Source organism: Ambystoma mexicanum, chromosome 10, assembly GCF_040938575.1.
Source record: "Ambystoma mexicanum isolate Mex_15411 chromosome 10, UKY_AmexF1_1, whole genome shotgun sequence".
Lineage (NCBI taxonomy): Eukaryota > Metazoa > Chordata > Amphibia > Caudata > Ambystomatidae > Ambystoma > Ambystoma mexicanum.
In genome coordinates, this window is record NC_090932.1 from 364,870,955 (window position 1) to 364,887,169 (window position 16,215).

At 47.0% G+C, this 16,215-nt stretch overlaps 1 protein-coding gene across 1 annotated transcript in view; it reads left to right on the forward strand.

The window, feature by feature from the left end:
* Positions 1-16,215, forward strand: part of LOC138491435 (nucleoplasmin-like) — a 405,174-nt gene that overhangs the window by 198,826 nt on the left and 190,133 nt on the right. The window contains exon 4 of the mRNA XM_069617951.1: positions 15,244-15,360. Within this exon, the coding sequence (XP_069474052.1) occupies positions 15,244-15,360 (117 nt within the window). The remainder of the gene's footprint in view (positions 1-15,243; positions 15,361-16,215) is intronic.

Sequence of the window (16,215 nt, forward strand, 5' to 3'; positions counted from 1 at the left end):
GCCACTTTATGCCAACAGATGGGTGTTCACGGCACTCTCTTCAGGGCATCCCCCTCAGAGCAATGGGCAAACAGAGAGGTTGAATGCCACGGTAGAGCAGTATCTACATTGCTTTTTTTGTCACAAGCAAGATTAGTGGAGTAGGTTTCTTTATATTATAGAGTTTGCGTACAATAACACCTTACACACAGCTATAGGAATGAGCCAGTTCCTATGTACGTACGGATACCATCCTCGGCATCTTCCACGCAATGTACCAACTACCTCCAAACTGCCTTTTATAGAACACTTGCAGGAAACCATAAGAGAGACCCACAAGCAAGCTATCTTGGCCCTGGAAGAAAGCAGAAAGGGTTACAAGAAAAGGGCAGCCGAAGGAAGATTGCCTAACCCGTCCTGGTCAGAAGGAAGTTTGGTTTGGTTGTCCACAAGGTTTCTGGCCAGATGGATAAGGGAAATTTTTCCCCCAGTTTCATTGGTCCTTACCCTATAGAAGCCCAGATTAATCCTGTGGAGTTCCGTCACTGTCTTCCGTCAAGTATGAAGAGGATGCACCCTGTGTTTCATTCATCCCTGTTGAAGAGGTACAAAGCAGACCCCTTTCATATAAACGTTCCGAAGCCAGAAGTCTCTGATCCTTCAGACGAAAAAGAATATGAAGTGTCCTGTCTGGTAGACTCTCAATACCCAAAAAGTGTGCTACACGATCTAGTCCATTGGAAGGGGTTTTCCGACGCTGAACGCACCTGGGAGCTAAGAAGGAACATTCACGCTCCCTTGCTCATTCACAAGTTCCATAGACTGCACCCGGGAAAGCCTGGGGCCCCTCCGAGAAGGAAGGGGTATACGGTCATGCCCTCTTGGAAAGTATGGGACCGGTGGCGGCACCATTAGCTTGTTCCGTCACGTATTCGGTTTTTGCTTTCAGCAGTCTAGTTTATTTCAACATGTCCGCTTTCCGGGATATCAGTCCCCCGATCCATCTTTTCGGTGCGTTGCACCTTGGTTCTTCTGCGCCAAATGTTAGTTTTCTTCTTTTTCTGTCCGCTTACACTCCGTTGCCTTTGAGTGTTTGACCGTGCCTGTCTCACTCTTTTCACGGAGGCCCTTGCTGCCGCAATCTTTCTTTCTCCCTTTTCGCAGAAACCCTTGCGGCCGCGACGCTCTCACTCAACCTGTATTCTTCCTTCCTTGCTACAGTGCCTTCGCATTGCCCTTAGTTTCCCATCTCTAGGGAGTCCAGTTTTCATTCCTTATTCTTGCTACTCCGACCTCGTGGGTTTCTTGCCTTGTGTTACCTTCCATTCCTTCTATCTTGTTCAGTCCGGTGCTTACCTTGCAGACTCCTGTGTCCTCTTCCTTTCACAGGGAAACCACAGCCTGCAGTTCTATTTGCCGCAACATTGCCAGAAGGAACTCCTAGCCGTCTATCTACGATTTCCCCATTCTTCATTAAATAGTCCGGAAACACCTTACCATCTCTCATCAGACTTGCAGGAGGCTTTTCCCTGATTTTGGGGATCTTCCAACCGACCGAGTGGCATCCTGAGGAGAGAGGCCCTATTTACACCAAAACTGCTGCTACGTAAAATAAGAGACACAAAGGAAATGGAAGGAATCCCGTTCGGACGGAAGGAACATAAAGTCGCAGCATTCGCAGATGACATGTAAACAGTAACTAACCCAGAGAAATCCCTCACAGCCATAGGCAAGACACTGGCCCTTTTCGGAGAGGTCGCAGGCCTGCAAACGAATCCCTTCGTTCTTCAGGACAGGGAAAAGGAACTGAAAGGTGCGTTCCCGTACACCTGGGCATCTAACAGCTCAAAATACCTGGGAGTAAGAATCACCAAAACACTAGACCAACTATTTGCAGCCAACTACCCCACCATTATTAGACACTATTAAAAGTATGCTAGCCAACTGGGGTCCACTGGCAATCTCATGGATGGGACGAATCAACATCTTGAAAATGTCCATCCTACTAAAGCTATTATAAACCTCCGTGGCCCTTCACATAAAAATCCCCATGTCATACTTCAAAGCCATCTGAAGTATAACCAATACATTCATCTGGGCCCATAAAAAAACAAGAATATCGGGCGCAGTGATGAGGCTGCTAAGGAATAAGGGAGAAATGGGGGGAACCAGGCCTCAATGCATGTTGCCATGTTGCACGGCTCAAAGTAATCCGGGATTGGTTTAGGGACAATTGAGGAAATAAATGGAGAGATATGGACAGAGCAGTTTTAGGGGATCATCTGGGAGACGTCCGCTGGCTAACTAGGGAAGACGGGCCCTCCAATATGGATAGGAGTGAAATTGAGACCCTAGTGGCTAATACATGGGATACAGTAGTTAAGAGATACAATTTGACTTCCTTCGCCTTGCCTCTCACCCGGATTTTCGGGAACCCACAATTCACGCCGGAACTCCCTGGTCATGGCTACCGCAAACTGCAAAAGGGGGAGGAGGGTGACACAAAACCCAGAAAATGTTCGAGGTAGGGGAAATCAAATCCTACTCCCAGTGCAAAACAGAAAAACAGACTTCGGGGTGGAGGAGGTGGGATGGGTATCTGTATGTTCAGCTAAGACACTGGCTTCTAAAGCCCAAAGTCGGGGGCCGCAACGACCAGGGAGTTAACCCCCCTTCGAGAAGTACATTACTACTAACACAGGTGACAGTCACTTGGTGCGAGCACTATATAGACTAGTCCAAGATGGGGAGCTAGTGGGAACAAGACCCTTCACATGGCCAATTGGGAAAGGGAAGGGTAACAACTCATTAAAGAGGCCCAATGGAGGGGATTATGGACCAGCATTCCCAAATTAGCTAAATCAATACAAATACAGGAATTGTGGATGAAACTGATGCACCAATGGCATATGACCCCGATCAAGATGGCACACTCCACCTCTACGCTGTGCTGGAGGGACTGTGGAGGGGAAGGGAACTGGAGGCATATATGGTGGCAATGCCCAAAACTTAAAACGGTACTGGGAAATGATAGAGGCCTGTGGCGGAAAAACTGGGTCTCACCCTTGGGGCGAACATGGGCCTGGTTATCCTGAGCTTGGAGGATGAGCTGTAAAATCTACCCACAAAGGCCCAACGTAAAGTGTATGCGATTATGGTTTTGGCAGGGGCCCTATTAATAGCCCAGAAGTGGAAGACTAAAACCGCACCCACGGACCAGCAATGGATAGGCAAAGTATGGGACTTTGTGACTATGGAATGGGTTTGATACTCTCTACTAAGAGATCACCAGAAATTCTGCATGGACTGGGACCTCATGAAATTACTCATACGAGACTCCAAAAGCGCACAGTGCCCAAAATGGATGCATTTAGTGGGCCTGATCTGAGCAGTCCAGCCTCACCACGACCCAGCTCAAATACGCAACAAGCAAAGGCAAGGGCCCCCAGGGGGCAACAAATGGAAAAGGGGAAGGGACGGAAGTCCACAGCAATAGTGGTCATCAAGTCATGCCAATCTCATCAGAAAAAGAACGATTGCAACAGTACCGTGGGGGAGAGGGCAAAAGGTGGGGGGGTTATGTTTCCATAAATGTGTTGACTTACAAGGTTATGTTTGACCAAAACGGCAATAATAATTTTAAAGGTAAAAAAAATAATTCAATTTAAGTTGATATTTCTAACATTTCTAAAAAAGAAATAGAACAATGCTGAAACAAGTTGGTATTTTCCCCACAAAAAGTCAACAAAATCAGTATACATAATAATGCAATAACACAAATTCAAGCAACTTAATACATTCACACCTTCAAACTTGACAGCAAAATTGATGCTTTAAAATACATTCAATTTAAATTCATATTTCTATCACTTTCCCAAAATGTGATTGTTGCTAAAACAAGTGACTTGTTTTCCCCGCTAAAATCATTGCCCAGGTCTTTCCCTCACTTAGATATTTAACATTTTCAAAATACTTTTTCAAATATAATTGCCTACGCACAGACCCATTTGGACAAATTGTAATCAGATGTCTTAATGTTTCTCTTTTTTTTTTTGCAGAAGCGGCATAGCTTTGATTCCATTCTTCATTGGCCTTTGGTCCCACTTATCTCCTTGTTAACCACAAGTTGAGACGAAATCCTAAACCATCTTCGAAATTCTTGGACATGGGGAAACACTAATTTGGTGAGGAGTTCAGAGGTCTGCATTCCTAGACACCGTTCTGAAAAATCTTATGTCTCAGCATTCACCAATTGTCATGCACCAGTCCATTCTCCGGAGTTTCTGCTTCGCGCTATCCAGTCTCCTAATTAGGGTTTCCAATTATATGCTTTAGGCATTCAGCCAGGAGAGGGATTGCGCCTTCCAATCGGACATCAGCCCATCACGACGATCCTTTATTAACCGTCTCAAAAAGGGCATAATTGAGTTAGCCTGCGCCATAACAATTTTCCTAAAGAGACTGTGGTACTTCCATTTTACCGCTACCGACAAGGAAAGCTGACACAACTCGTGGCGTATGGTCTGGACTGGGATTCCCCCCGGCATGCAGAAGTCCACCTTCCAAAATTGACCCAGTTTGTTCCAATCCAAATTGAACAAAAACACCATACGTCACGGTTGGGACCATCTTCTGTTTGTAAAAAAGTCAACAGCGGGACAAATTTTGGGTAATAAAAGTCCCTTCGTAGCCACTGTGGTAATTTTCATTCTTGGATCACTCGTTTAGGCGGTTTCTGGCCAGGTGTCATTTACCAAGATTCATAAGTATCGATACTCATGAATCCTCAACAAGGGAGATTTATCCACCTTCATAATAATTTTTTTCTTTGCAGCGTTTGGAAAAAGACATAACATTTGATTTTTTTCGTGTTGATTTTAAACCCATTTTCTTGGCAATATATTTCTGGTATAGCTGCCTTTGCAGGCCCACAGACGTCTGGTCCACTAGGACCAAGTCATCAGCGTACAAGAGCCATTGAACCCGTTGCCCACCTGTCATGCCTCGCGTTCCTGCACATGGACGACTAGGGTCATCCGTTTCCATGTGGAAGTTGCCTTGGCGACTATTTCCAAGCCGCCGGACACGCCGCACTACATTTCCCAGCATTTCCCCTTTTTGCGATCACATGACACGCCGACAACGCGTCTCGCGTCCTGGGAAAGATACTTGTACTTAACTCAGATTGTCCATGCAACGGGTGCTCCTAAAACTAAGCAGTTAGTTGAAGTGCCCGATTCTCGTTATCCTGTTTTCTGAATCTCCTGGACCCGGCTCTTGCTTTAAGGACTATTCCATACGTCTCCTCCCTTACCATTTCTGGCGCCAAAACCCTCGGCTGTTTTCCCTTTGGTAATCGAACCCCTGGCTTTGTATACGGATTGCTCTCTCCTGCTCCTGTTTGTTGTGACGCTTTCGGATTTGCTTCCTCATCGCTGAACTTCTAATTAAGCTTTGTTTATCTCTGGCTGCTATCTCCACGGACTTCCTAATTCCCCTTCAATATTCTACGCATTCTGGATTGTTTAATGGTACTTTTCATTTTGTCACAAAACACATCACTCTACGCATCAACGTGACTATATGAACGCTTTCCTGATTCTACTGGTCACTACCTGGATTGCTTACCTTCACTTCAGGGACGCTTTGCTGAATTGAACAAGGGATTGCTTTTTGGACACTAGCGGCGCCCTCGTGCCGTTCGGGTTAGGTGAATCTCTGCACTAACTTCTACCAACTGGGACCTTCTTCCTGCATCACCTGGTTTCCGTGGTGTGTTTGGACTTACATAAGGTTGTGGGATTTCTTTCTGGCTAAGCAGGTAAGAGAGGGTAATTGTGGGTGGCTGGTCGCTGCATTTTGGGTAACCTTAGTTATTCTATTGAATCATTGTTTTGTTTGCTACCTTAGCTCTGTTGTCGCTGCTACTGCCTTTTCGCTCAAGCTCCTGGCCTGTTAGTTATAATTAAATTCCTACAGGCTATGCTCTTGGGGGGGGGGAAGTGTTGTTTAGCATCACGCGCAAGGTGTCCCAGAAGAATCTGGTTCGCTGCACGTTCAAGCTACCCCAGAGCGGAAGGGCTTCCCGAGAGTGGATGCTGACTGTATCCTTTACACGACTGTATCCTTTTATAAAGTTTGTCTAAACTGTGACACCACCTAACTTCGGAGGCAATGCCCTTGCCTTTTTCAGGTAGACCTTGATATTCGCTATGTAGAGGTTGAACAAAGCTGTGGCCAATATGCACCCCAGCTTTATTCCTCTTGCTATCGGAACTGACCCAGACAATTGCCCTTGAGGGTTTAGTCTGACCTGCATGGAGGTCTTAGAATATCAATCCTTTATCATTAGTAAATGGGTTGGGCATCCCCATTTTTGCCCACAGTTTAAGGCGGTCGACTGAGTCAAGCGCTTGTTTAAAATCTATGAATGCCCAGAAAACTTGCTGACCTGTATGTTTTACTTGCTCCTTGAATAATGCCAGTGTGGCCAAATTAATTGAGGTCCACAAGCCCACGACAAACCCAGATTGATGGATATCAAATGCATCCATTTCCTTTACCCATGATAACAATTGCCTCCCTATCAGCCGGGCAAAGATCTTGCCTGAAACATTGAGGACTGCTATAGATGAACTAGTTACTCTTACCTTGTAACGTTCTTTCGATGGGATGTTCCTCCGACGTATTCCTTATCTTAGATAGAAATCCTTCAGCTTTGCTGGCCTCGGAAAATTTTTTCGCCAGAGGGCGCTGCGCGTCGATGATCGCCGAGTCGATGACCCTCGACGGCCTCCGTGCCGACGTCGACGTCATCCTGCCTATAAAGGCCGCGCGCAGCGTCCGTTGCTCAGTTCCGTTTTGTAGTCCCCAGTAATGTTTTTGGATTAGACTAATCACCTTGAAGGAGCATAGGCTGCAAACCCACAGGAAGTCATACTGCGGGGATGGATGGGAGGGTCGATAAGGAATACGTCGGAGGAACATCCCATCGAAAGAACGTTACAAGGTAAGAGTAACTAGTTCTTCGAAGGGATTGTGTCCTCCGACGTATTCCTTATCTTAGATAGACTCCCATAGCAGTGGTATTGTGACTGGAGGCGGGAGTAATAAAAGTTATGTTACCCTTCCAGAATGGACAGAGTGTAACACAGCCTTGCCGAATCTAGTTTCTTGACTAGAGGAGGAATCCAGGCTATAGAATTTGGTAAATGTATGTGCGGACGACCATGTGGCAGCCGCACATATATCTCGAATTGGCACCCCTCTTTGAAGGGCTGAGGATGTTGCGATACCCCTGGTAGAATGAGCCCTTAGATTTTGAGGAGGCTCCTTTCCTGCCAATTTGTAGCACTCCAGAATGGCTAAAATAATCCATCTGGAGATGGTTTGTTTTGTTATTGGAAGGCCCAACTTATGTCCTGCATAACCTACAAAGAGTTGGTCTGCTTGTCTGATCTTAGCCAATCTGCTGATATAGAAGCTCAAGGCTCGCTTAGGGTCCAGCCTGTGCAGTCTCTCTTCCTCCTTCCCCGGATGAGGAGGAGGGTAGAAAGAAGGTAATATAATCTTCTGAGTGATGTGAAACTCCGAGACTACCTTCGGGAGGAAGTTAGGCTTCACCTGAAGAACAACTTTGTCCTTGTAAAAGATTGTATGTGGAGGTTTACACGATAAGGCTTGCAACTCGCTAACCCTTCTAGCAGATGTCAATGCTATTAGCAAAACAGTTTTGAGGGTGAGAAGCTTCAATGAACAAGAGTGTAGTGGTTCAAAAGGGGCACCCTTTAGGAAGTTTAAAATTAGGTTTAAATCCCATAAGGGAACTTGAAAAGGTTTCGGGGGATAAACATTAGTTAATCCTTTTAGGTATTGTATTACCAATGGAATTTTGAAGTATGAAGGCTCCTCTGCAGTGCGCTTAAAGATTGATAGCGCTGCGAGATAGCCCTTAATTGTGCCAACCTGTAGGCCTGAATTAGCCAGGTAAAGTAAGAATGACAACACCATAGGTGTACCACAAGAAAAGGGTTCAATATTCTTTTCTCTGCACCAGCTGCAAAATTTGTTCCAACGGCAGCGGTATAGAGTTTTAGTTGCCGGCCTTCTGGCCGAAAGCAACACCTCCATAACATCATCCGGAAGGTCCCAATCCTTGTACCTCAACCTTTCAGACACCAAGCGTGAAGGTTGAGGGTCTTGATGGCTGGATGGAGAACCTGACCTTCCTTCTGCGAGAGAAGATCCTCTCTGTATGGCAGTCGAATTGGAGGGCAGATGGACATGTCTAGAAGGTCCGGGTACCACGTTCTCCTGGCCCAATCCGGGGCAATTAGGATCATGGTCTTCCGAAACCTTCTCAACCTCCTGATCATTTGAGGAATGACAGGGACCGGAGGGAACGCGTACAGAAGTGGGAACTCCCAGTCCACTACGAACGCATCTCCTAGAGCTCCTCTCGGGGGAAATTCCCTTGAGCAAAATCTGTCGCACTTCCTGTTGATACTGGTGGCGAACAGATCCACTTGAGGGGTTCCCCAAAGGGCGAAGATCTCTTGAAGGACTTCCTGAGCTATCTCCCACTCGTGAGAGACTGTGCTCTGCCTGCTCAGAGCGTCCGCTGTCAAGTTCTTCTCTCCGGCTAGGTGAATTGCCGATAGAGAGATTCCTTCCTGAATTGCCCAAAACCAGAGCTGCATCGCCTCTCTGCACAGTGGTAGTGAGCCTACGCCTCCTCTTTTGTTGAGGTAGTGCATGGCCACTGTATTGTCCGTCATTATTAGGACGTTTCTTCCCCGTACAGACGGCAGAAAAGCCTTCAGCGCTAGTCTGATGGCTCTCAGCTCCAACAGGTTGATATGTAGTCTGGACTCCGATGGAGACCAACGACCGCTGATGGTCAAGTCGTTGGCGTGAGCTCCCCACCCCGTGAGTGAGGCATCCGTGACTACTGTTATCTCCGGCCATGGTTGCCAAAACATTTCTCCTTTCAGGATGTTCTCCCGACAGGCCCACCACTGAAGGTCTCGGGCTACTTTGACCGGGATCCGAAGGAGATCTGTCATCCTTCCTGAGAACTGTGACCACTGAGTTCTCAGTGCCCACTGGAGGGATCTCATTCTCAGGCGAGCCTCCGGCACGAGGAATATGCAGGATGCCATGAGGCCTAGCAACCTCAGAAAGTCGTAGGCTGGGAGATATTGGGCATTCTGAAATCTGATGACCATCTGCAGAATATCTCGAGCCCTCACCTCTGGTGGCAAGGCTTTTCCCAGGGAAGTGTCCAGGACTGCTCCAATGAATTGGAGTCTCTGTGATGGTATCATCTGTGACTTCTTTAAATTGAGGGAGAAGCCCAGCTTGTGAAGGAAGTGGCAAACATAATCTAGTTGTCTCTGAGCCTGTTCCGAAGATACAGCTCTGATCAACCAATCGTCTAGGTAAGGGTAGACATGAATCCCTTCCCTCCTTAGACTTGCAGCCACAACCGACATTAGCTTGGTAAAGACCCTCGGGGCGGAGGTTAGCCCAAATGGCAGAACTCGAAATTGATAATGAGAGCTGCCAATTGCGAACCTCAGGTATCTCCTGTGCCTGGGATGGATCGGCACATGGAAATAAGCGTCCTGGAGGTCTAGAGATACCAACCAGTCCTGAAGCTGGAGGGCCTGAAGGATCTGAGAGAGAGTCACCATCTTGAACTTGTCCTTTCGGAGGAATTTGTTCAATTCCCGTAAGTCTAAGATGGGTCTCAGTCCTCCGTCCTTCTTCGGTATTATGAAGTAGGGGGAGTACCAACCCTTGTTCCTTTCCGCTACAGGTACCAGTTCTATGGCACCTTTCTCTAGCAGGTCTAAAACCTCCTGCAAGAGGAGCGGATCTGGAAGCTTCAAAGGGTTGTTCCCCGGTGGATGACTCTGAGGGATATGTAGGAAGGGCAGGCAGTAACCTTGGGCCACTGTCTCCAGAGCCCAAGCATCTGACGTAATAGCCTGCCATTCCGTCAGATGGTGAGTTAACCTGCCCCCTACTGGTGTTCTGTGAGGGGAGACCTCAGAGTGGTTTTGAAGCGGCTGATGCAGTTGCCGAAGGTAAAGTGGCTCCTGCTCCTGCGGGTGCGGCTTTCTTTCCCCTACCCCGTCCACCACGGGTAAATCTTCCTTGGCCTCTTTGAGCCGGTCGTCCCCTGCCCCTTCCATATGAGGAATAGTAACGAAAGGACCGTCCTCTCCACGATGATCCCGAAGGACGAAAGGTATTCTGACGGATAGCAGCTCCCAATGACTTGGCTGCTGCCTTGGACGTTTGCAGTTTCTCCAAACTGTCATCCGCCTTCTTTCCAAAGAGGGTAGAACCGTCAAAGGGCATATTCAAAAGCCTGGTCTGCACGTCAGAGGCAAAACCAGACTTCCTCAACCACGCATGCCTGCGGATTGTGGTACTTGCCGCCATGGCCCTGCTGATACTGTCAGCAGAATCTAGGCCAGTTTGTAGGGTCTCGCACATCGCATCTTTACCATCCCTGATGATGTTTAAAAATGCGTCCCTTTCCTCTCCTTCTTGGAGGCAGTCAGCCGCTGATGAAGCGCACTCCCAAAGGGTGTGGCTGAACCTAGCGAGCGTACAGGTCGCGTTAATAGACTTTAACGCCATGCTACAGGCAGAAAAAACCTTCTTAGCCATGGCATCATACTTTTTGTCATCCCTATCCTGCGGAGCAGTGGGGTATGCAGATGTGCTGCCTGATGAGGTTGCAGCCTGTACAACCAAGCTCTCAGGAGTAGGGTGTTTTGACAAATATTCAGGGTCAGAACTAGCCACCCTGTATTTTGTTGACAGTTTTTTATTTACTGCCGGGATAATTTCTGGCGTTTCCCAGTTTGTCAAAATCCTTCTCTGTAGAGCAGAGTGAAATGGAACCACAGGATCCTCCTGTGGGCCCTTGTCCAGTATGTCAGTGAGGTCATCCTGCTGAAAGGCAGGAGAAGGTGCAGACCAACCCATAAATTCTATGATTCTAGACATCAGAGCTCTATATGGAGTCTCCGCATGTTCTCCTGGGTCTGGTTTGATAAATTCTGCTTCAGGAGAAGTGTCCAAGCCACTAGCTTCCTGAAGTGCATCCTGAAGATTTTTTAATCTTCCTTCCTCAGAGGCGAAAGTCTCTGGCTCTGGTGATGTGGTCCTCTGTAAATCAATATCTTGGTCTGAATCCTCCCTTTCCTCAAAAATCGAGGTTAAAGGGGGATACATTGGTTTTTGGAATGGTATAAACCCCATTTCCAATGCAGAAGGAGCCATCATCACAGGCCTTGAAAACGTCGATGTCGTCGACACCGACGTGAAAGTACTCGAAGGCGCCGTGAAAAGCGTCGAGAAATGTGTACTAGGCCTCGAAGAACTCGAAAGGATCGGAGTCCTGCTCGAGAACGACGTCGACGTTCTCGGCGTCGAGTCGGAGGTCTTTTGTCTAACCGTTGGCTGTGGAGTAGCCGTGGTTCTTTCCTTCACCGGCGTCGATATCGGCGTCGACGTCGGCGTCGACTCGATCGACTGATGCGCCGATGAATCCTTCGACAACGGCGTCGATGGCGCCGACCTCTGTTTCGAAGGAGTTTTCGACGATGGCGTCGATGATGCTTTATCTCCCGATGGCTCGAGGCGCTTTCGGGTTGACTTTTCCGCCGGGTACTGCGACTCGCGGCGTTTAGATTTTTTGGGTTTTTTACCCGGGGTATCACCCTCAGCTGTCTTCGAGGGGGACGAGGCCGCTTTCTCGAAGACGCTTAGCATCTTTTTCCTGAATTCCTCCCACTCAGCTTGCGAGCTGCGTTTTGTGGGGCAATGAACTCTCTCAGGAGAACTCGACGAAGATGACGAAGGGGATCTCCTACGTCTCTTCTTCGAGTGTCTCGATGTCGACGAGTGGTGGGAGCCACTTCGTGATCTAGATCGAGAGTGTTTTTTATGGTGAGGAGACGAACGTCTCGACTCTACCGAAGAAGCTTTCGAGGAAGTTAAAGTTGACCTACCTCTCTCGAGCTTCCCCCTACGCTCCTTCAAGGCTTTCGCCGTCATGGAAAGGCATTCCTCACACTCCGAACTCTGGTGCGTGATTCCCAGACACCACAAACAGACCCTGTGAGGGTCCGTCAACGACATTTTCTTCCCGCAGTCTCGGCACTTTTTGAAACCGGACCGAGGGGTCGTCGGGTCGGAGGAGGATGCCATCGATATCGAGGTAAATAGTAGTTATTATATACGTTATCTTGACGAGAACTGAGCAACGGTGTTCCGAGGCACAACGAAGCGCGGAAAAACGGAACTGAGCAACGGACGCTGCGCGCGGCCTTTATAGGCAGGATGACGTCGACGTCGGCACGGAGGCCGTCGAGGGTCATCGACTCGGCGATCATCGACGCGCAGCGCCCTCTGGCGAAAAAATTTTCCGAGGCCAGCAAAGCTGAAGGATTTCTATCTAAGATAAGGAATACGTCGGAGGACACAATCCCTTCGAAAGATAATTATGAGCGTTATCTGTGGCCCTGTCTTAAACATCAGGACTATAACGGTCTTTCTCCACGAATTCAGTACCCAACCTTCCTTCAAAATCTGCTTAAACATTGTAACCAAGACGTTGGCCCAGGCCTCCGGGTGGGCTTTCAACATCATGTTAGAAAGACCATTGTCATGTACCTCCAATTGGAAGGGCACGAGCTGTGCCAACACTTGCATTGGTAAAGCTACAAATAAAGTTAATGTCCTTATGATCCTATGTTGCTCACCATGGAATAGAGCTGGGTGCCGAATCACACGGTGTAGATACACAAAGTGTTGGTTTGATGTAGGAGTTGGAGCAACATCTGAGAAGATCAAATGGCTTTGGGCGCTGGAGGAGCAGTTAAACCTAAAAATGAGTTTGCGTTGACGTGAAAAACAGAATCTCAACCAAAATCCTGAAATCTCCAACTCCTGGCTTTCTGAAACACATTTCTATATCACTCAACCAAGTATACATTTGTTCTCAGTCACTTGCTTGTTTTGTTACTACTTGCTCACATTGAGAAGATTTTGTAAAGGACTGTGCTAGCCTATTTATCTGGTCTGTAGCTGAGGGGGAATTCCACTGCAGAGATCTATGTTCCACCTTGTAGTTACATTTCCTATACTGGCAAGATGCCTCAGCCCTTAAGGTTGCTGGCGTTGATTAATAAGTACCATTTGGCTGGGTCAGAGTAAACATTTGTGTGACACGGTCAGTAATATGACATTGTCGTAAGGGTATTGGAACCCCTTTCAGCCTGTGGTGGGAGGCCTACCAAGGTGGAAGTCAAAGACAGTCCTCCCACAGAGGGGACAGTGGCAGTTGGGAGGGCCCAAATTCATGTCCCCTTCACAAGTGCCTGATTAAATATGCTTGGTACCACATTGCAATGTTGTACGATTTAGGCGATGCATAGACCACCAAATGCTTGCCAGTTTACTTTGTTTTATTTCAGATAAACTTAAGCTGCAGAGAACAAGGTGGCTGACCCACAAGAAGAGAACACCTCTGAGCTTCACAGAAGCACACTTCAAATGGCAGACGTATACACGTCACCAGAGAGCGACTCAGTAACCAGCGAAACAACGGAGCCAGGCCGCTGCGTTAACCACAGCATAGCACCGGAAGGCATGGTCCCACACCATGTTTTCCACAGAAAAGAAGGAACCTCTCAAACGTACTACAGAGCCGCTGAGTGGCATACAACTCGCTTGAATCCCCCTAACCCTTAACTGACATTCAGCTGCAACAAAACGTCCAAACATGAACTGGGACATATACTGCTGCTGTCCGCCGTTGTTGCAGCATGGCACCCTGTACTGAGACAAGAGGCAGGGATTAACAGCGTATATATGATTGTGGCCAACTGTAACACTTCATGGGTGAGAGACAGGATTAGATTGGACGTTGCAAGGGGGCCAATTGGAGCAGGAAGATGAAGTATAAGAAGGGAGACAGGAAGGTGTAGGTTATTCGGGTGAGGTTACGAGTAGGAGGTGGCAGAAGTCCAAGCAACCAGCAGGTTGAAAGATGACTTATTGGAGTTCGGAAGTGTTTTTTAAAAATTAGATATTGGTTAGTGAGAGCAAGTGGTACTGTGTGGTGAGAATGCTAGTAAGAGTGTAGGGAGTGATTTAAAGGCGAGTGATTTGAATGAAAGGAGGGTGACTGGGAAGATGGTGTGGAGTGGAAGTAGTAGCTTAGGAGAGAGAGAGAGACCCCAAGTGGTTCCTTAAAATGCATTAGATGCTGACACAGGGCTAGGGAAGCCTAATCTAGGGTGGGAACTGCTACACCTTGATGAGCGAGTCAGGGACGGCCGTTAACAAAGACCATTAAAATCCCTTGAACAATCTCTGTGCAAGTGTTCTTAGGCCATCTGTGATATGTTTACAGCACCAAGCTACTTCCGGAGGATGAGCATGTGCTGGACAAATATGCCTATTATGTTTCCAGGCATTTATTATGAAGTATTACTTTTGCAGCTTCATTGTATCCGTACATTCTTCAACTTCTTTGCGCACAAGTTCAATGACAAAAGATACATAGTACATTAGTTGTCTACATGTACATCTTTTCAGTGGTTTAGGTCAAAATGTTTGAACGCTAGATTAAAAAGGTGTTTAAACGAAAGGTATAATCTTTACTGTTTTCCAGTTGGAACCTTTTTGGAGTTTTGGCTGTTTTTTCTACAATAGCATACAAATTAAATGTTTAGATCATTGCACTTTGCGCAAACAAATCAAATGGTGTACTGATGTAATGAATCTGCAAAAATTGTATTTTATAATAAATGAATGAAAGCAAAAGGACCACCGCTGTCCTTCAAACATCTTCTCAATTCAACTATCTTAGAATGGACCCTAAGAAGTTACCTTGTAAAACTGCCGCTAAGCCTTCTTTAGATAACCGTAAACTGGATTTCATGTGGGCGAAACATTCACCAATAAATTTCAGTCGTATTTTATTCAGCTAGCTGAAATGTAAAAACTGGATCTGATTTTAGGTGCAAACATTGTCATGAAAAGAAAATTACAAACCCTCACATCTGAAAATGATCACAAGATGATTAAAATGAGCCCAATGTGTGTTCTATGCCATGCAGCCCTGTATTTCTCTTCTATGAACTGAAAACCAATGTTGATCTCTAGGAATTTCTGCCTGACTTAACTTTGGACGTTTATGAACACTCACACTTTTGTTTCTGCTTGGTGTCTCAGATTTCCCTTGGGGCCGAGGCCAAAGATGAGCTCCATGTGATAGCAGTTGAATCGAGGAGCACCTACCACGGCGATCCAGTGCCCATTGCATCTCTCAGGACCTCCATCCTACCAATGGTGAATTCTCTTGCATTTTGAAGCGTGGATTGGGTTGAGGAAACTTGTTTTTCTTGAGTTTAGGGACACATTTAACCCTATAGCACCCCCTTCACAATCGTTGCAAATGCATGTCATAATGGAGAGGGACATGTTTTGGACATTTAATCAAAAGAATGAGGAACAATTTACTAACTAGCTCCCTGAAACTAGGGTTGTGCTTACTCTTGAAATGTTTTAAGCTCTGGAACAATGACCCATAGAATTTGTAGTTCAACAAGTGGGTTTTATTTAAGCAATAGAACACGATGGGGGGGGCATTACCGGTCTGGTAATACCCCGGGCGTCTGTTACAAACCATAGAAAAGCGAGGGCTTTAACGTAAAGCACTGTGGCATTACTAGACCGTTAATGCCCCCCTCCGATGGTTCTATTGGTATTAGTACCCCTACACGTCATACTGGGCACTAATAGCATTTTTTTCTCGAGCAGAGAAATGGCATCAAAAGTTTCTTGGCTCGTGGAGAATAAAAAGCAAAACAAAAGGCCACCAGGGATCGGGCTGTCCCTTCTCCCTTTCCATGGCAGCCACTGAAATTAATAGAAAAAAATAAACAAAATGGCTGCCATGGAAAGGGTAGAAGGAACTAGACGACCCTTCTCCCTTTCCTTTAGCAGCTAATCGTGCTGCAGAGATGCGCTGGGAACAGTCCTGTTCCCGGTGCCAGCGAGAGACCACTATGCAGCAGAGAAGTCAGGTGGGGAAAGGTGGGGCCTAAATATGTGGAAAAGTGGGGTGGGGAGTGAAGCTGGGTGCGCACTTACCTGGTTCCTGCCGAGGGAAAATGGCGGCCTCTGGCTCTGAGGAGGCTTGGA